Source organism: Quercus suber, unplaced genomic scaffold (assembly GCF_002906115.3).
Source record: "Quercus suber isolate HL8 unplaced genomic scaffold, Cork oak 2.0 scaffold_62, whole genome shotgun sequence".
Taxonomy (NCBI): domain Eukaryota; kingdom Viridiplantae; phylum Streptophyta; class Magnoliopsida; order Fagales; family Fagaceae; genus Quercus; species Quercus suber.
In genome coordinates this window covers 664,674-686,080 of record NW_027069527.1, presented here as the reverse complement: position 1 = coordinate 686,080, position 21,407 = coordinate 664,674, and the positions used below count along the sequence as shown (strand labels likewise).

Genomic DNA, 21,407 nt, shown 5'->3' with positions numbered 1-21,407 from the left:
TTTTTTTTTTTTCTTTTCCCCTGTATTTTGGGACAACAAAACGGCTTCCCGTTTTAATATCATTGGGTTTTGGAGCCAATCCGCAATAATAATGTCATATTTTTGTTTTGTACTGACGTGATGTACAGAGCTCTTGGAAGTTGGAACAACTCATCTTTTCCCAAGTGGTTTCCAGTTTCCACAACCTTTATTTTTATTTTTGAGAATTTCTCAAGTTCATAATATCAAAGACTAGACTAACATTAGTTATTTGCACTCCGATTGTTTTGCTGTAACATTTTACAGTTTTTTTTTACCGATTTTACATTTTTTACTGTGTTTATTTCATTGTAAGATTTGGTTAAACTTAAAAATATTTTCTGTTAACCCCTAAAATCTTTTGTTCAATTTTGTAAAATATTATATAAAAAACATTTATTAAAATATTTTATAAAAACATACAGTAAATCTCCTTCCCCATCTAGTAGTTTAGGACTGGCTAACCAGAGTCACCAGTCCAGTGGCCCAAGCTGTAGATATGGTGGTTGGGGCCGCCGATCCAATGGGCCAGGTCATTGCTCTAGTGGCCGGGACTACCAGTTCAATGAGTTGGTCCACTGGTCTTGTGGCTAGAGCTGGCAATGGTGGCTGGGACTTGGGAGATACCTGTTTTGATGGTTTATACTTAAAATTAAAAAAATAAAATAAAATAAATAAATAAAATAAATAAAAAAATTTGTTACACCAAACACCTAAAAAAATTTTCAAATGTAGAAACATATTACATTAAAACAAATGGAGCATTCAATTCTTCCATTGTGGTATAATTTGATAAAATGTGCAGCTATGATTGATGAACCATCACTTTCATATGAACTTACTATTTTTTCTCCATCATTTGCAATCTCACATGTCCAAGTTGTGGTAAGAATTGTGCAATTGTGTCCGTAAACTTTCTCGAGTACTTTACAACACGTTACCACCAAAAATATGAAACCAAGCAAGCAAACCAATTAAAATAGGAATAAGTCACTTTCACTTGACTCATTACTAAAATTCACATTGTTTTAATTATTCATCAATCACACCATATCAACAACTGTGATTAAAGTTACTAAACAATTGGTCCCTAGACATCTTGAATGATAAAGCGGAGCACAGGGCCGATAGGGCTCAATTAAATGAACCATAGGCTAGTCTCTTTTCTGTCTCAAGGCTGAGCCAGCCCAAGATTCCCACCGACAGACCACATGGTGCAGGTCAAATGCTATTGAAAAATGGAAAACAATTCACTAGATGTACAGAACAAGCAAAAAGAGGTGCAGATGGTCTTAACGGGTATTACTTTCCAGCAGAAATGGAGTCAGTGCCCAACAAAGAAAATTCTTTTTAATCTTGAATATATTGATGAAATGCAAAAGAAAGGGTTACACTGTGTTTCGACTTGATTGGAGCAGGGCAACAACTAGACCCCCACAAAAAACCAAAGACATCAGTATAAGTGTGGATCAAAACAACCGCAGCAAATGTTGAGGAGGGCTTGAAAAACAATCAAGATGATCAGAAACGAGCATTCAATTTACCAATGCATATAACCACGACTGAGTACAATATACTCATGCCGACAATTAATCCTTCCTGCAGAATAGTAGATCCTCCAACAAAAAAAAAAAACTCCCAAAATAATGATGCCATGAAAAACCTCTGCATCATTAACGTTGGGATCCAATGTTAACAGAAGCACCCCCCTTGTCAAGCTTAAGTGCTTTGGGATCAAGTGGAATAGTACCAACTGTTAGAATACCAGATTCGGCAAATCCATTAACTTTGATGGGAACTGAGCCTACTGTGACAATGTCAACAGATTCATTATTAGCAATTGCAGAAGAAGGCAAGGGCTTAGGTTCAGCCTTTTTTGGGTTTATGGTGAGTGAACCAATCTTTAAAGTAGATACTATGTCATCTTTTGCCCCAACTGTCATGTGCTTGGCATTTCCATCTAAAAATTTTGTGTTGGGGACATCAGAATTAGAAACCTGCTCAGGAGCTGCGACTCCAGTCTTTATTGAGTTATTCAGGCCATCGTTAGGCTTGATAGTTTTCTCATCTTCACTTGGAAGTAGCTCAACAACACGATTAAGCCTAAGAGGGGGATCCAATGAAGGTACAAAATATGGACTTTCTATGCTCTTGATAAGCAACCTGGATTTCTCTTCCTTCATGATTTTCTGACGATTTTCATAGTAAATGAAATCATCAAGTAATGAGGTCTTCAATGTGTGATTTTTGAAGATTTTCAACATCTCAAGGCCTTTCTTATACATGATCTGCAGATGAACAATAATCATTTAACAAATAACTTGGCAAGGGTGTAATAAATGTTAATTTGCAGGGAAAAAAAAGAGAAGCTAGAAATAATTGCAAAAATCCAATTTCAAATAACCAACCCCATGCTCCAAATTCAGGGTAATTCAAATCAGGAAAAGTTGTATATTGCAACTCAACCAAGCCATGTCCTAACTACCTGGGTTACTACTTACTACACCAATCACATTGTCCCAGTTAGCTCTATCTAGGACTGTTTCCTCCATTATATTTATATCTGTATAAATTAAGAAGCTTGACAGAGAATAGAGGAATGTCCTCCATTATATCTAGGACTGTTTCCTCCAGTTAACTCTATCATAGCTCAGTGGTGAGGCCAGGCAACCTTAGGCGGTCAAGCCTAGGATTATGCTATTCCTCTTTTTCTTATTCTTGCAACCTCAGAGCGCTGTTGCTGCATCAGATTCTCTATCAGAGCATAGCCAAAGGCCATTGCAGAAACCATAATAGAATATGGTTTGACATGATTTTACTCAAATTGGCCATAATTAAAGAGACTTGATAAAAATTGTGAAGAAGATTGGAAAAGGGGAGGGAGGGGGGGGGGGGGGGGGGGGGGGGTGAAAGAACATTAGTGAAGACTCTTAAATCATAAATTTCACCTAACTTATTACATGTATTCTTCCTGACACAGTAGAATGGTAGAAAAAGGAATAGCCTAATACAGTAGAATGGTAGAAAAAGGAATAGCCTAATACAGTAGAATGGTAGAAAAAGGAATAGCCTAATACAGTAAAACGGTAAAAAAGGAATACCCAACACCCAATAGAGTCGATGTTTAAATATTGCTCAGAAAGCAGAGTAAACTTATATAATGAGAATTTTCTACAACATTCAAAGCAATAATGACATGTTCATCTATCACTCAAATAATTTATAAACCATGTTACCATGTTAGTCTATGAAAGGTTCATCTTATCTTAATATCTTATACATAGTGCAAACCAACTAAAATTAAGCCAACAGTGCAAACAAGAACAAACTACTTGAATAAGTGAGGTCATGGAGTTCATGATGTCCTACTCAAAAAGAAAAAAGAAAGTTCTAACGGCATTCAGAATATTTCATAAAAAAAAAGTGCAACACAGCAAACCCAATAGATGGACATACCTCTTGTGTATCTCTGCTATTAGTAACTGGCTTGTTCTCATTATTTTCTAAGATAATGTGTCTAAAATTGGTGTTTGGGACATCTTTGATGATGTGCCACTTGACAGAGAAGCTCCCACTCCATTTATCTTGCTGCCAAAAATCCATATCCTTAGTGAAGTCAACTGAGCCAACCATCTCTGCAACACCACAGAATTGACCGCTTGCATTAACCTGTACAAAACAATCTAACATGAGTATGACCCAACAAAACAAGAAAAAACAGCTAATGAATAGCCAACTTGGAGAATAATAAAACTCACAGAGAAGAAGAGGAAGATAGGGCAGCCTCTAGGCTTCCCTGCAGCCATTCTCTGTGCATCTTCATAAGCAGCGTCCAACTTCTTGTTTCCATGGGGTGTAGATGACCAAACATTATACTTAATGCTCTTATGTACATCATCCTCACTGTATGATTTTATTACAAAGAACTTTGCATCCACATAATCAACTGGAAATTCCTCCTTGTTATACTGATCAGTATAGATAACAATGTTTCCATGTGCATTACCATCTCCTGCCTTGCTTGTGTAGGCTTTGACAGCCAGTTGATTTTTTGATCTGTTGGTTCTAGGGCCCCGATTCTGCTCAACCAATGCATCTGGGCCACCAGTTACATCATTCAGTGCTCTACCAACATGGATCTTGGGCCGAATCTTAGCCCCTGCACCCTGTCCGTAGGCACTTGATCCGAAGTCTGATAAACCATTACCAGCTGGAAGTGTCACTTTCAGTTGATTATGATGAGATAGAACCTTTCCATTGGAAATGTTATCTACAGCTGGAATTGAGCCAGAGGCACTTCTACCCTGTCAACGCAAATAACAAATCAAAAACTATAATAAAAATTAACATTAAAATAAATATTAAAAATCCTACAAAAAGCCCCAATAATAGGAGTGCCAACAGTTTCACAACTTCAATAGATAATTTTAACTTGACAATTAGACAAATTCTCAAGATACTTTCATCATATTTAATGTTTATTATTGATCTAACTCACCCCCAAGGATGGCAACTACCAAATAGTAGATTCCAAATTTTGGGTGTATATCCTTATGGAACAGATCAACACCATGGGGGTGACAAGGACACCCCCAACCCCAACCCACACCCAGCCACCACAAAGGTTGCTTTTGTTGGGGGAAGGAGGGGTGTTGTAGGGTTGGAAATATTTATACCTGGACTAAAGCAAGAAAAATCATACCTGAAGAACATGTGATGAAGCTGGAGGGGCAAAACTACCAGCAGAAACACTCCCATGCATCACAGATTGCTTGCTTGGTCCAACAGTAGCTCTTGGTCCTTCTGAAACTCTGGACAGGGAATTTGTCTGATTTGAAACGGATTTCAGGGAGTTCCTAGGAAAGGCTCCAGTAGCTGAACTGAAGTTATGTTTTAAACCTCTTGCATCAAATCTATTCATCGATACACCAGTATCATATGAGGAGTCGACTGAACTACTAGGGACGGCATCTGGTTGAACGACAAGAGGAACATAAGCAGGTGGAGAAACAGGGTTCTGATAAGAGGGAATAAGGTAATATTGTGGAGCCCCAATAATCTGACTTTCGTCTCCTATCATAGCACCAGGTATGTAAGGATTGTATGGGTTGTATGGAGACTGTGCATATCCATAGCCAGGCGGATAATATACATAAGGGGGACTTTCATTATGCACACCCTGAAGCAGAGAAATATGAAGTTCAGAATAGCCACAAATGACAAGTTACATAAAGGAACTACACATGGTTGGTGTGTGTGTGTGTGTGTGTGAGAGATAGAGGGAGAAAGTGTGTGTGTGTGTGTGAGATAGAGGGAGAAATGAGAGTTTTCACCCACCGCGTACTGGATATCTGGACCATCTACACCAAAAATCCTATGGTGGTCCTCCCATTCACCGGGTGATTCAAATCCTGAGTACATTTAAGGAACAAGATGCACAAGTAAGACACTACCAAACACAACACAAGTCCTTTGAAAAGTAGAGCATTTAAGTTTTACCTGTACAATAATACCCATAGTTGGTGGCAGTAGGATAATACATGCTCTGATCAACAACAAACTCAGGTGCCGCTTCGTTGTACATAGTTTCAATTTGTTCGAGAAGTGGACTTGTCAAATGTGGGCTTGCTTCGGTACCTTGAATCTAAAATTCAATAGATGGAGATGTTATTGACAACTCAGTGGAAGAAATATAAATAAATAATTAAAATAAAAAAGATACAAAAACCAAGTTTCATGTGACCATTTGAACAATGGTTCAATTAAAGTCAAGCAATGACTAAAAAAGTACCAGATAAGTCTCTGTGTTTCCATTTTCAGAAACATTATACATTTCCATTCCAGGACTGCCACCCTATACAAGTGGAATAAAACGATTGTAAGCACACACTACAGTTCGACATGGTACTGCTGTACAAAACACGCCTTAAGACAAAACTACACTGGCCAGATTCACAGCAGTGAACCACAGACAACATTTTATTTGAAACATTAATGAGTTCTACTTTAACAACGAATAACATACTGTCCAAGCAGCAAGTCACCAAAAGAAGCTCAACGCCAAAGTAAGGGAAAAGCTAGAACGGATACCACCAAATAGATCTGTGAAATATTTCTTTAGAGAAATAATTTAGATTTTTTATCCCTCAATAGCACATGAAAGAACTTACTCACACTTTAAAGATCAACTTATAAGCTTAAATACACCCATCATACAAAGAGTATTGTCCAGTACTACCACTACAACTAAAGAAGCTATTCTCGCAAAAACTATTTATGAATCCCCAAAACAATAATAAATCAACAACCAACCAACCCTAACTTTGGAGTCGGCTATAGATCCTCAACAAACAAATCAGGGTCAACCACATGTTTTTTCCGTCATTCTATCCTATCCAAAGTCACACATTGTCACCTTCTTAATTATCATGTCCTTTTCTTTACTACTTCTACACATTATTTTAAGTCTCTCTACCTTGTTTCGTTCTGTCAACTTGAACCATCTCACTCTGGCGAATCCCAAAAACAATAATACTACAAGCCTAACTTTGGGGTTATAGGGGTTGGCCACAGATTATTTTTCGTCACTCTATCATAATCAACGCCGCACTCTCTCTACCTTCTTTATTGACATATCATTTTTCACTACATCTATTAATGTTATTTTTGGTCTTAACCTTTTTTGGTTCCCTCAACTTGGATAAATCCCAAAACAGTAATACAAGTCTTAAGCTAGCTCCCATATCATCAAACTAGCAATACCAAAACACAAAAAGAAAAAGTAGTAAAATATACACATACACACAAACAAACAAATATGCATATAGAGAGAGAGATTAATTTTATATATGGTTTAAGCTAAACTAAACTAAACTACAAGAGTGGAATAGAAATTATAAACAACTCAGCCACTCAGAATTTGACTTTCAAATATTAAAATCAAAATTAGCTAAAAAGCAATATAACAAAAATTGACAAAAACAACAAAAACCAGCCTCACGAATCTACAAAACAAGATCACTATAATACTCGTAGTTAACAAAAACCAGACAATAATACTCAAAGAACAACAAAAAGGAAAGCGAGGAGTAACAGTATTACCAGAAAAGAAAAAGCCAAAAAATATATAGAGAGAGAGACGAAGGAAACCGAAAAAAGGAGCTGAATCAGGACATGGTTGACCTAGAGAGGTGTGATAGAGAGGAATTTGATAAATTAGAGAAACAAGAAGGGTTTCTCTGCAACATGTTTATGATAAAGGAAGGGGCTAAGAAACCCTAACCATGGAGAAAGAGGAGAGAGAGAGAGAAGAGAGAGAGGGGAAAGACTTGAAAAGAAAGGCGGTTTTTGGTGACAGTGTGTGTGTGTGTGTGTGTAAGAAAACGGAAAGAGAGAGAGAGAGATTCGCAAACCTGATACGAAGCGTTTTGGGGGGGAGTTTGATTGTGTGACGGAAGTGCCCCCGAGACTGAAGAGATGGTGGGTTCGGAAGTGATGTGTGTGTATGTGAGTGTGTGTGTGTGTGTGAGTGTGTGTGTGTAGAGTAGTAGTGGGTGGGGGATTTGGGTAACACGATAGACTATTAAAACTGGGCCTGGGTTTTGCGTGGGTGTGGTGTTTTCTTTATTCACATTCAAAGGATTTGAACAGAATATTAAATGTTGAAGCCTTGAGGGCTAAGGAAATTATCCTTCTTTATAATTTTGATTTTTATCCCCCCTTAATATTTTAAATTTTACATTTGTTCCATAACGGTATCTAGCATTTTGATTTTGTCTCAACTCGAAATGATGTACTTTTTATTTTTAGAATTACCTAATTTTGACTCAATTTAAGCCACCCAAACTTTTTTTCATTAACTATGTATCATCCTCTTTCTTTCTTTCTTTCTTTCTTTTTCAATTTCTTCTACTCTATTCTCTCTCTCCCTCTCTCCCCACGAAGAAAAGAGAGAGGGCAAGACAAATCATAAAGAATTATGTAGTGAAAAGCATCCATGAGGTTGCTTTTTGGAGTGGTAGCACTAGTAGAAGTTTTCAATCTTATGGTGGCACTAGATAGCAAACTTGGAAGAAAAGCTCTTAAGTGGTCGAAGTTAAAGCAAGTATAGATGATGACAACCACACCTTTCCAAATTGGGGGCCTCTACCTACTAAGTAATACTTAGATACAGGGGCGGACCTACACTAGGGCTGAGGGGCCATGCCCCCACCCCCCCCCCCCAAAAAAAACTAATATATGCATACAAATTGGTATACAAAAAATTAAGATTTGCCCTTAAATATATATATATATATATGGACTAAACAAAAATCACGCGCAAAATAAGGAATACTTATTTTGTATGTTACACTTTGTTGATGTGTTTTATAATACGAAATGTTTAAGAAATACTTATTTTGTATGTAGTATTCTGTTGAATATGAATAGAAGTTAGTTTTTATTTTCATAATTTTTTTTCTGGTTTTAAGCTTTGTCTCCCCCCAGGTACAAATCCTAGTTCCGTCCCTGCTTAGATATTTTCGGAGCACAAAAAATTGTGCTCTCTCCTCTCACATTCATAGTGAGGTCTATTATGTATGTGAGAGGAGTGAGCACCATTTATTTATGCTTCGAGAGTATCTAAGAATTTTCCCTACCTACTAACGTTTCAAGGAATATCAATTATCTTCATATGCCAAAATCAATGCTAGGATTGTGTGAGGGTTTTTTTTAAGGAAAGATTTGCATGGGTGAATCAATCGACCGCATATGATTTTGTAGTATTTATTGTTTTCCAGTGTGTTAATGTTTTTTTGAACGGTTTTTCCAAGGTTATGGGTTGGAAAGGTTTTGTTGCTTATGAGGTGAGGGGCTCAATTTTGTTGTTAGGTTAGGTAACTTAGGTTGTGGTGGTGGGCGGTGATACAGTAGGTGGGTCAATGCTTCTAACTTTTAGTTCGCCATAGGCCTCATTCTTTACAATTGTGGGTTTTCAAATTAAGGTTTTGGGTAGCGGCAATTTTTGGGGTGGTTTTATTAGGTGATGCTCCATTGCTTGGTTTCAATCGATTTGATTAAGAATGAGACAATGGCTTTAGGTCATTTTGGGACAATTGTTGGTTCAACCAGGCAATGATATTGACTTTGGTTTGTTGTTCTAACAGACCATTCTAAATTTATTTTATTTTCCAAGAATGTTTGGCTTCATCATAGGTGTTGATACAGTGGCAAAAGATAAAAAAATGGGTAGCGCTTAAAGAGGGAAACAGAGAAGAAAGTAAAAGAAATTAAGAAACAATAAATAAAGTATAAAAAAATAGCAAAAAAAAAAAATTAAATGGATATTATATTAATAAAATATATTACAAAAAATTGATGTTGCTTGAATAGGGTCCAAAAGAATTAGTTTTGAATTGAAATTTTGTTTAAAATTTAAGTCTCAAAATATTAAAATAAATTAAATAACAAATTTAAAATAGCTTTAAAAATCTAAAACGAATGAAATTTATAATTTTTTTAAAAAAATATATATTTTTAAAACAATTAATAGTGTGAGTTGGGTCAAATTACTTAAGTTGAAAATCTTACCAACCTGAGTAAAATAGGAGGGGTAAAAATAATTCAACCCATCAATCCAAGAAAAACCAACTCAAAACACCTTGGATTAGATTGGGCTCATCAAAAAAGTAGATTAAAAGTTGACCCTTATAATTTATCTTTATAGGTAATCGCAACACCATTAGGTTTTTAAAGATAAATTATAACGGTGTTGCAATTACCTATAAAGATAAATTATAAGGGTCAACTTTTAAAAAAATGTTGACGACATGGAATGGCGATAGATCAACAAACCAGCATAGACAACAAAACAACTAAATCGATTGTTCTTGAGAGCTAGAACTAATCTTTGTACACGTGCGTGCGCACGCGCACACACACACATTCACACACAAACATATATATAAGAGAGAGAGAGAGAGTTTGGATTTTTTTTTAATTGATATGTTGATGAATAGTGCTGAATAAGTGTATTGAGATTTGAGGCATTGTTCATGGTTAAATTTTGAGGACAAACTATTGAGCTAGATGCAAGAGTGGTTTGGATGTGTTTAGTTATATTTTACCAAAAAGTGGATTTCTAGAGTCTTACGTTATTAGAGCACTAGCAATAGTGGTGCTAAATAGCTATATTGCTATTTTTAGCACCACTTATACTTAAAATACATGCTCCAGCAATGGTGCTGTAGCTATTAAAAAAAAATTTATTAACTCTCTCTCTTCTCTCATTAAAAAAAAAATTATATTTTCTTTCTTTTTCTCTCTCCGCGGCTTCTCTTCTTTCCTCCTTTTTCCTTCTCATTTTTTTTTCTCTCTCCCTCGTCACTGAGACCTAAGCCATCTCTCCCACCATGTATGAGTTCAAACCCAATCCTCCATCTCATTGCTCACCTAACGTCGATCCAAGCTCCATTGCCGATCCAAGCTTCATTGTCGATCCAAGCTCCATCACTGATCCCAACTCCATTGCCGGCCCAAACTTCATCGTCGACCCAAGCCATCTCTCCCACCATGTATGAGTTTAGACTTCTCTGTTACAAAGCTGAGTCTATGTCCATGAAGCACAACTCTTTAGCACTGAGCTTATGCTAGAGTACACGCAAAGAAATGGTTTTGAACATTTGGGGTTCAATTTATTTGAAAATAGGGTCATTGTATAGTGCAAACAAGTGGGGTTGACTTCAAATATGGATTCAAGTTTTGTTCTTTTAGTGGGGTTCATTGTGATCCTACTATTTATGGATTGTTCTTCTGTTGATTCGAAGGTAAAAAAATGAAGAAAGAAAGTTAATTTGATTATGTATTGTTTCAATTGTTTAAAGGGTTAGTGTTGGTTTAATTGTAGATTTTGGATATAGGTGAATGAAGGTGCAAACAATGGTTTGGGTTCTATAATTCCTCTACCTTTGAACAGAAAAGGTGATTTGTGTGGTGGTTTTTGGCTAATTTGGATTTTTGACAATGGTTGTGGGTAGTTGTGCTTGGCTTGCTAGTTGTTATTAGGTGGTTGTGGGTGGTTGTTCTTGGTTGGCAATGGTTGTGGATTGTGCCACTGATTGATTTGTGGTGTTTTTTTGATAGTAGGATGTATTATTTTATTATAGTAGATATATTATTTTATTGTGATGTTTATATTATTTTATCTTGTTGAAATTTAAAATAGATCTGCTGCTGCTAGATGTTTTGTAAAATGAGTAAGTAAAATAGATAAAGTACTCCCTCTGTTCCAATTTGTTTGTCATATTTGAAAAATCAAATTTTTTAAGAGAACATCATTTATTGTCTTGTCTGTTTTATTAAAATGTATAAGTTTACAAAACTACCCTTAAATAAATTTATCAGCTTTTTTTTAAAAAGAGTTATTCTTAATGAGGCAACTAAAAAGGTGACCCAATTAAATTGATTTTTTAAATATTTGTTAGTTTTTGATTCAAATATTTTTGAAAATAAAGTAGAGATATAATAGGAACATTAGTAAATTAATAATTTTTATTTTTAGAAACAATACAATATTTTGGGATATCCCAAAATGGAATAGATGACAAACAAACTGGGATGGAATGAATATCTTTTTGTGGTGCCAAATAACTAAAAAGATAATTTCACTGCTGTGAATGCTCTTAGTGCCTTTGTTTTGGGAGATTGTCATTGAATGGTTGTCGTTTAAAATTACAGCCGGTAGCTGTCATTGTAGCGATGCTCATATTAATTTTCTTCAATCTTGGAACTAAGGTTGGCTCCAAATCCAATTGTTTTTAATTGGTGGGCTTTTCATTTTATTTTCTCTTTATTTTTATCTCAGAAGAATGAATTTTCTCTCCATTGTCAAGACTAATCAATTCAATGAACAATAGTTCTGGTTAACTCAATTAGTAAAGTCTCTGATGATTGAATAAGAGATCTAAGATTCAATCTCCGCCTACACCAAAAACTGACTGGTGTTTTGATCTGATAATAAAAAAGATATTATCAGGAGTAGACACCATAGGGACTCTAAAAAAAAAAAAATAAATAAATTCAATGAACAAGTTTCCACGTACGAAAAAAAGATGGACTGTTTTAACCTTGTGACTACTAACAGTATAACACTTTGGGAGAGAAACTGCAAATAAATGTAATGGATTGGATTTTAATAAATGTATATTCTCTTATTTGTGGATATATACGAATGAATAAAATGATTAAGAATAATTGAAACTCACACATATTTATATCTTAAACAACATTATACACATTTTTACACACTTTTTCATCCACAGACATTTTAAAAAGCTACAAAAATCTCATCTCAAACTACAAAATTCTCATTTCAAACTATTCTACCAGACACCTTCAAAGTAAAAAATAACCATTCATTTCTCATCTTAAAAAGGCTGATGAAACTAGCAAGAAGAGGAGGCCTCAAGATTAATAATGATGTTGCAGTTGGCCGAAATGACTCAACCATTACTTTGGTTGTTAGAATTTAGAGAGAGAGTTTGGTATTCGTCTATTCCCTCAAGATGGTCATCACCATCAACCTCCCTTTCCAAGCCAAACTCAAAGCTTTTAAGGATATTGGTGTTTGCATTTAAGGATATTGTAACTATATATATAGCCGTACCAGTCACCTCACCCATTGTTGTTTTCCCTTGGAGAAAAGTGAATCCTAATAGAGATGAACAACAGAGTAAGACTTTCACATTCACTATCATTCAATTGGGGTCCCTAAAGACGCTGATAAGGTGTTTTTTTTAAATAAACATCTTATATTGCAACGAAAGAAACAGAGAATTACACAAGAAGACCATTGCTGGGTCCAGAAACATCTTTTATTGGGCCCCCATGTACTAACTCGTTTGTCTCTCTCAAATCTCTTTTTTTTTGGTTGTTAATTTGGCCTAACCTATACTCTGATTCTTTTGGATGTAATTTTGGAGGACACTCATTTTGTACCCTATTCTCTAGTACTCTTGTTAATAAAATATTTAATGAAAAAAAAAAAAAAAAAGAAGAAGAAAAAGAAGAAATGTACATTTATTTTTTGAGAGCAAGAAATATACATTGAGTGCACAGTAATAGACATGTATAGAATAGAAGACTGTACCCTTCTTTTCTTTTCGTCGAGTTTTCTTCTACGCCCAACAAAGAATAATTTTATCAACCCATCATTTTCTCTCATAATGGTGCAATTGAGGGATAAAATAAAATAAAGAAAAATTGTCCGTCGGTAACAAAAGACAAATCACTAATACTTTCCCCGGCTCCATTCCATACATTGAGTACATGACAGCTTTACGCCTTTATTTCAAAGATTGAAAAGTACGGATAACTCCCTTTTACACTGCAGCTTACGAATTTTATGCAATTCCGACATTATCACTGAGATGACTTCTACTAGCATCCTCTCTTGATCTTGCACGGTAACTTTCGGCATCCTTGGTGCTCTAAGAAAGTATATTGTGTCTGTTCTACATCAATGGTATCCATCAACTTGCTGCGTTCGATGGAATTGGAGAAAAAGGAGACATGAAATAAATAAATAAATAAATGAAAGCTTCAAATAAAAAGTGGCTTATTCATAATAAGTAATGTGGAAATTTGTAATTGGTTGAAAATTTGTTTCTCAACAAGGGTCATAAAAAAAAATAATTAAAAAAAAAAAAAACACACAAACACACAATCAAGGTGTTGTATCAAACACAATTAAAATATATCAATCATTATTTTCAACTATAAGCAAAGATCCTTTTTTTTTTTTTTTTCATTTTGAAAAATTACACTTTGCCCACCTGTGGCTTGTCCAAAAAACACTTTATCTATCTATAGTTTAAAAATTGGTACTTTACTCACTTGATGTTAGCTCTAGTTGTCTCCTGTTACTCACATCTATTAAAAACATGGGTAAATTTGTATTTTTATTACCCTTTTATGTTTTTCTTCTCTCAAAACATAAAAAATAAAAAAAAATAAAAAAAATTGAAGAATTAAGGGAAAATAAGATCTAAAAGTAAGGTTTTATAAAAATTAAAACCTAACTTTTATATCTTCTTTTCATGTATCAACTTTTAAATAGAAGATCTACATGACCAGACAAAAAAAAAAAAAAAGGAATTAAGGATCACTTTGAAATACTTACATGGCGAGAATGGTGAAGAGCAGGACCATCAGGAACATTAGGAAATAATGATGATCCAAATACTTCATAAATGGCCAAGAGCCATTGCTTGGCTTTCTTCCCGATCAAGAAAATTCCAAATCCCAGCCCACACAGCAACCAAACCACCCCAATTGCATAACCATAGGCTCCTGTACAGGCCGCAGACTGGAAAAAAAAAAAGAGAGAAAAACACACTAAATCAATCCCATTTTCCTTAACCTCACATTATTATTATTATTATTATTATTATTATTATTATTATTGATTTTCTAAAAAATTCTATTTTTCTAATATCATGGTTGACTGCTCCAAAAACATTGGACATGTGCTTGGGAGTTGGGACCCTTATATATCCTGTTACATTACATTATGTGGGTTCTATCCTCCCTAGGTTGCAATGTAACTTACAGCCCAATAATGATTGTTCCTTACATCGTAACTTCCTTTGTAGTAATGGAAGCAGAAGATCAGGCCCCTTGAAGTTTGGTTCCTCAGCTGACACTATACATTTTGTTGAAAATAAAGTGGTGTAAACCAAGAAGAGAACAAAAGGAAGAAGAATCCCATTTGGATTTAAAATAGAAGATCTAAAAGTTGATATATGAATAGAAGATGTAAAAGTTAGGTTTTAACTTTTACAAATCCTAACTTTTAAATCTTCTTTTTTCTTGATTTTTTGGTTTTTTATGTTTTGAGATTAGAGAATATAAAAGGGTAACAAAAATACAAATTTACTCCTGTTTTTAACATTGTTTTTAACAGAGATAGGTAATGGGAGACAAACGAAGTTAATTTCAATCTTCAGGTGGCGAAACTATCAATTTTTAAACCACATGTAGGCAAAGTATTTTTCAGACAAACCACAAATGAACAAACTGTAATTTTCTCTTTTTATTTATTTTGGTAGTTGAGAGGGGGATTTATTTTCTTTTTCTTATTGAGGTAATTTTTATTTTTGGTTCTATTTTGTAAAATACAGTTATGAGCTATGTGAAAGTTCGTTTAAATGACCCTAACAGTACTACATATGTTCAGTTTAAGGAGGATATATATTTTTTAGATTTTTTTTCATCAATTGTTACTACCTATCTAGTACATCCATGACAATTGATTACTGATAAACTAACTCCCCCACACCCCCCCCNAAACCACCCCAATTGCATAACCATAGGCTCCTGTACAGGCCGCAGACTGGAAAAAAAAAAAGAGAGAAAAACACACTAAATCAATCCCATTTTCCTTAACCTCACATTATTATTATTATTATTATTATTATTATTATTATTATTGATTTTCTAAAAAATTCTATTTTTCTAATATCATGGTTGACTGCTCCAAAAACATTGGACATGTGCTTGGGAGTTGGGACCCTTATATATCCTGTTACATTACATTATGTGGGTTCTATCCTCCCTAGGTTGCAATGTAACTTACAGCCCAATAATGATTGTTCCTTACATCGTAACTTCCTTTGTAGTAATGGAAGCAGAAGATCAGGCCCCTTGAAGTTTGGTTCCTCAGCTGACACTATACATTTTGTTGAAAATAAAGTGGTGTAAACCAAGAAGAGAACAAAAGGAAGAAGAATCCCATTTGGATTTAAAATAGAAGATCTAAAAGTTGATATATGAATAGAAGATGTAAAAGTTAGTTTAACTTTTACAAATCCTAACTTTTAATCTTCTTTTTTCTTGATTTTTTGGTTTTTTATGTTTTGAGATTAGAGAATAAAAGGGTAACAAAAATACAATTTACTCCTGTTTTTAACATTGTTTTTAACAGATAATTTATATATATAATTATAATTATAATTTCTACAACAAAATATCAATCTCAATATGAAAATTATAGATTTTCAATTTAAAAAACAAATTATAATATGTAATTATTAAAAAAAAAAAAAGACTTAAAACTATCATATTAAGCTTCAAGCTACATTGAACTGACCCTATTTAGGCCCTAAAACATAAAATCCTAACTCCATCATTTCTATAGTTATTGCGTGTTCAATATTTCTCTAGTATCGAATTCTTTACTTTTTATTTTTAGAAGAATCAAATTCTTGAAGTGATATCAATACATTGTACATATTTTAATCAAATTCTTTAAATGATGAACATGTCCCCTTTCATTTAAAAAAGTTAACATGTTCCCCCTTTCTCTTTTTTAAGGATTACTCTTCCTCTTCTTTAAGGATTACTCAAAATGATATGGAATATTTTGAAATGGAATACTTATTGAGATTGTACTGTACAATTAGTCATTGTCTAAAAAAAATTTCGTTGATGGACCTGTTATTCTAAATAAATCCCTGAATGTGCAAGAATGGAGGTCCTTCTTCATTTCCTACAAAATATATAAGAAGAAGAAGAAGAAAATAAAATGATACAAAAAGAAAAGTTTAGAGTAACTGGATATAGAGAGAGAGAGAGATAATGCTTTTATAATCACTAATTTCTATATTGTTGACATCGTCACTATTAATGTTTCAAGTTAAAGTCCAAATATTAAGTTAAGAAAATTGAAGTCCGGACATAACTATGATATTAAATTAAAATTAAAAAAAATTCCACATATATATTTTGTTTCGCTTTCTCCTCTCCCTCCTCTCTACTTTTGTTGAAATTTGAGAAATAAATAGTTTTCCTGTTGTTCTAATAAGAGCAGGATTTTCTCTTAATTAAGTATATTGCACCTATCTTCTCAAAAAAAAAAAAAAAAAAAGAAAGAGTATATATTACTCGTATCTTTCTTAATCACTAGGTTTGCACGAGGCTGAAATGGTGCTTACGTACTACCGTGCATGTTCTCCAACTACAGCACATCAAGGGCAAATTGTACGAATTTTAAACATCAAATCAAAAGTGGCCTAATTATTAAATTCTTCGAAAATAATAAAATAAAAATTAGGATAAATATACTTTTAGTTTTTATATTTTATTTTTTTATTTTAATTTCAACACCTTATTTTTATCACTTTTAATCTCTAAACTAATTAACACCATTTATTTAATCCCTTAAAATACTATTCCGTCACCAAATTAACAAAAAAGTTGACAAATTAATTAATAAAATCATTATTTTACGCATGGATGAATAAAATAATTGGTCAAGCTCACGTGAAGCAAACTTGCGCGCAGAGGTAAAGAAATCAGACTCCACTTTGACACGTGGCTTTCTCACGCCACACATGTGTCACTCACTAACCTCGTGTGCCTAGGGACATAGGAGACATCCCTGATTCAGGTGCAGGCATCATAACATCTTTCTCATTGGAGTTTCTTTCATGTGGCCTCTCATATTTGCCATAGTTGCGGCTGTGGCTACGTCTGCGACTACGGCGAGGGCTGTGGCTGTAGCTACGACTACGGCTGTGGCGAGGGCTGCGGCTGTAGCTACGACCCCTGTTCCAGCTCCTACTCCTACTTCGGCTTCGGCTACGGCTGCGGCTGCTGCTTCTGCTATAACCCCATGTTCTAACTTTTTCAGGGCTACGGCTATAACTTCTGCCTCTCTTCCTATGAACGTCTCTTCTGTTGTCGTATCTTCCCCGCCCACGTCCCCGTCCACACCCATCCATATTGTTGTACCGATCATATGGGACACGTTCATTCCTACCCCAACCAACATTACTACCACCAGGACCACCAAACCCACGTCCCTGTTGCTACGACCAGGAAAAAAATTACTTCTCCCACCATGCCCATGCCCACTAACGGCACCATCTCTCATGCCAACTCGTCCACCAAAACCACCAGCCCTCATGCCTCCACGCCCACCAAAGTTGCCATCTTTGCCGCCACGCCCACCAAAGCCACCATCCCTCATGCCACCACGCCCACCAGAATCATAACGACCATAACCATCACCACCACTACCAGAATCAAAATGGCTAATCCCACCCGGATCCCTAGATGGCTGTTTGTTCGGAAGAGGCAGAGAGCTATCTACTGATTAAGTGATTTGGGAAAGCCTGAGAGGTTGGTGAGTGACAAGTGTGGCGCGGGAAAGCCACGTGTCGAAGTGAGAGTCTGATTTCTTTACCTCTGTGCGCCAGATTGCTTCACGTGAGCTTGGCCAGTTATTTTATTGTTTCATGTGTAAAATAATGATTTTCTTAATTGGTTTGTCAGCTTTCTCTTTGGGATGGTGACGGAATAATGCTTTTAAGCACTTAAATGAATAATGTTAATTGGTTTAAAAATTAAAAATGGTAAAAATAAAATGTAAAGATTAAAATGAAAAAAAAGTTAAAATATAAGAATTTAAAGTGCGCCTAAAAATTATTTAATTCCAAATCTCCTTTTAGACTACATAGTCATAACTAGGGACACATATATGAGTATATGACTAATCCTCACAGGTCCCCTTCTGAGCTAGAAACAAATTAAGCACCACATGATATCATGAAACACATGATCAGTCTGTACATCACAAACAAGTCCAGTTGTTGTGCGATGACTTGAAATAAAGAGAGAGGCAATGCTAGGACTGTAACTTATTATACAATTTTTGTCATAATTTGTCACATGGTACATTGTAACAAAATTTATGCAATAATTAAGTTATGATTCTAATATTTTCCTAAAAAGAGAGTAAAGAGTATAAGCTATGTCGTAAGAAAGAAAGAATACGCCTTTGTACTTGTTATTTTATAATTTTATATTGTAAATAGTGTTTCTTTTATTTATAATTAATTATTTTTATAAAAATATCAATTAATACAAATTTTTTGAAAAAAAAAAAATTTTGAATTTCTTTTTAAAAGAATTGGTTACTAGCAATATAAAATTTATAGCAGAAAATTTAGATGAAGATATTTCAAATGAAGAATAAATTCATCAAAAATAGTTAAGAGATAATGAAATAATCCAACTTAAAGATAATAACAAAAAATAATTATAAATTTTTTCAATAATAAAATTTAATGATTTTGATTTATAAAAATATTGGATTTTTTTCCCAAACTTTGTCACATTTTCTTTTGCATAATTTTTAAAAAGAAATTAGAATTGATAAAATCCTACTTAAATTCTATTATATAATAAGAGAATTAAGTGAATTAGTCTTATTATCCTTGAAAAGGGAAATGTTAGAAAAACTGAAACACAAATGGCCTTTAGTAGTTTAGTTAGTAATTTTGTATATATATAAAAAAGCAAGAATATATAGATTTTAAATTAAAAAAATTACAATATGAAAAGTTAAAATAAATGTTATATAAATAATATTAAGGGTCCGTTTGGATACAGCTGAAAACTGAAAATTGAAAACTGAAAAATACTGTAGCAAAATAATTTTTAAATATATGAATAGTACCGTAAGACCTATTTTTAATAAAAAAAGTTGATAAAAAGTGAAATTTGTGGGTTTGTAAACAGTGCACAATATGCACTGTTCACGGGAAAAGTCAAAGTTGTTGGTTGGGAAAGCTTATAAAAAAAAAATGAAGAAGAAACGCAAATGCATTTGGGAAGCGCAAAACGCGCTTCCCAAACGTACACTAAGGGTACGTTTGATACACTGAATGTAGATTACATTAGGAATAATAATCTTTATTACTGAGAATAGAAGATATTGTAATGGAATAATTATTATTATTCATAAGTTTGGTTATTACATATGGAAAAATTGTAAAAAATAATTTATAAAGAAACTTTATATTTTTGAAAATATATTAATTTTAAAACCTATTATATACACTAAGGAATAACTATTACATTAATTTTAAAGAGGAATAGCTATTCTTTAATTTAAAGAATAGTTATTCCAACGTAATAACTAATCTATATAATAAAAATGCAACTAAATGACCGAATTGATATTGCACATAAATAACTATTCTATTACAGGAGTTATTACATAACTATTCTATTACAGGAACTATAACAGCATACTAAACGGACCATAAATTATTAAAAATCTGACTTGTAGTTGTTGTACTTCAAATTTTGTTAAAGCAACCCTGATTTGGCCCACATCACTACTGTATAGGACTATAGTTGCGTGATCCTTCTCAGGTATCAATTCTTTACTTAAAGTACGACCCATTGCTATCACGTGTTCTTCCTTTTCCTTTATTTATTTTTATGGGCATCTTCCTCTCTCATTTAAGTTAAGAGGTTCTCTTCTCTCTCTTTTTTAAGACAAGGTTCTAGTTTGTTTTTTTTTTTTTTGTTTTTTTTTTTTACTATTTAGGAAAAGAAAATGGTTTAAATTCTTGTTCAAAAAGCGATGGACTTGGAAGAGACTACTCATTAGGGAAGATGATATGGAATATTAAACTTAACTAAACTCCAAGTCATTGGTGGACCCGGTTTTACTGCACAGTCTATATAATATCATTATAAATAGGTATCTTGTGAGCCTAGGCATAAGTGTGTAAACACTACTTGCCCGGGAAAGCTCAACAGCAACTCATAGTCTTGGAAGGAGACTTGTTTTTGGAGAAGATCTTGGAACGAGACTCGGCGACCAGAGACACTTTTTCTTGTAAGTAGAATCATCTTTCGGTAAGTGGCTAGAGATATTGTTCAATGTAATATCATATGTGCTCTCTCAAATTATTAAATTGGTGCTTTCTAGCGGGCTTAATTTGTAAAATTTCAACAATTGAATAAAAAACTTGTATTTAATGTGATGATAATTAAAGACAATTATCATGTAACAAATATCATATATTCAAATTTTATTTAAGAAATTAATTGACAACCTCGCTAGTCGCTACTATAGTACTTGCCATAAAATTTTGAACTTCATATAAAGGAACTATTTCAGGTTTTTTTTTTTTTTTTGTTTTGTTTTTGTTTTTGTTTACTTTATTTTCTTTGGGAAAATTTTTTATATACTTTACGATTTATATTGCAATATGTGAATGCTGAGTAATATGCAGACCCGAAGTACATGTTATGGTTTCCAAAGATGTCAAATATGTATAAAAGTTTACAGTTACAGATAGGATAGGAGATTTTCAATTTTGTAATATTTATTTAAACATCCAATGGATCAACAATAGTGTTAGATGCCTACTGCTGAATGCTGCAACTGAAAGAAATCTGGAATTTTAACTGATAATATATGGTTTTTCAAGCCATTGATCAAGACAAAGAGAAAAAAGATAAAAAAAATATTTGAGAGCAACTATTAAGAAAAACCAAAAGAATCCTTTTTTTAGGGGAAGAAAAAAATTTTTTTTTTGGATTTCTAAAGT

The 21,407-nt window shown here is 33.7% G+C and overlaps 2 protein-coding genes across 4 annotated transcripts; both read right to left on the bottom strand.

Annotated features, from left to right (window-relative positions):
• Positions 1–992: 992 nt before the first annotated feature.
• Positions 993–7,537, bottom strand: LOC112032792 (YTH domain-containing protein ECT2). 3 transcript variants are annotated; one of them, XM_024065560.2, is made up of 8 exons: positions 7,431–7,537; positions 5,810–5,872; positions 5,518–5,662; positions 5,356–5,429; positions 4,721–5,197; positions 3,777–4,322; positions 3,475–3,687; positions 993–2,306 (listed from the first exon to the last, which is right to left on the bottom strand). In XM_024065560.2, the coding sequence occupies exons 2-8, from the start codon at positions 5,855–5,857 to the stop codon at positions 1,692–1,694; spliced, it is 2,118 nt and encodes a 705-aa protein (XP_023921328.1). In that variant the 5' UTR covers positions 5,858–5,872; positions 7,431–7,537; the 3' UTR covers positions 993–1,691. The 3 variants fall into 3 exon arrangements, with proteins under 3 accessions (XP_023921328.1, XP_065628747.1, XP_023921327.1); XM_065772675.1 differs by lacking the exon at positions 7,431–7,537 and adding an exon at positions 7,120–7,401; XM_024065559.2 differs by lacking the exons at positions 5,810–5,872; positions 7,431–7,537 and adding an exon at positions 7,120–7,401.
• Positions 7,538–17,452: 9,915 nt separating this feature from the next.
• On the bottom strand, positions 17,453–20,248 carry LOC111985868 (uncharacterized). The gene is made up of 2 exons (XM_024017517.1): positions 20,126–20,248; positions 17,453–18,115 (listed from the first exon to the last, which is right to left on the bottom strand). Exons 1-2 carry the CDS (start codon positions 20,246–20,248, stop codon positions 17,453–17,455), a joined length of 786 nt encoding a protein of 261 aa, XP_023873285.1.
• Positions 20,249–21,407: the final 1,159 nt, after the last annotated feature.

What these genes read in the sequence shown, in the direction of transcription:
- LOC111985868 (XM_024017517.1), bottom strand. Translation starts at nt 20,248, where the DNA reads ATGGGTCGTACTTTAAGTAAAGAATTGATACCTGAGAAGGATCACGCA. An exon ending in TTGAAGTACAACAACTACAA is followed by an intron (nt 18,116 to 20,125) that starts GTCAGATTTTTA and finishes CCGAACAAACAG; the next exon opens with CCATCTAGGGATCCGGGTGG.
- LOC112032792 (XM_024065560.2), bottom strand. Translation starts at nt 5,857, where the DNA reads ATGGAAATGTATAATGTTTCTGAAAATGGAAACACAGAGACTTATCTG. An exon ending in CTATGGGTATTATTGTACAG is followed by an intron (nt 5,430 to 5,517) that starts GTAAAACTTAAA and finishes AAATGTACTCAG; the next exon opens with GATTTGAATCACCCGGTGAA. An exon ending in CTTCATCACATGTTCTTCAG is followed by an intron (nt 4,323 to 4,720) that starts GTATGATTTTTC and finishes TTGCGTTGACAG; the next exon opens with GGTAGAAGTGCCTCTGGCTC.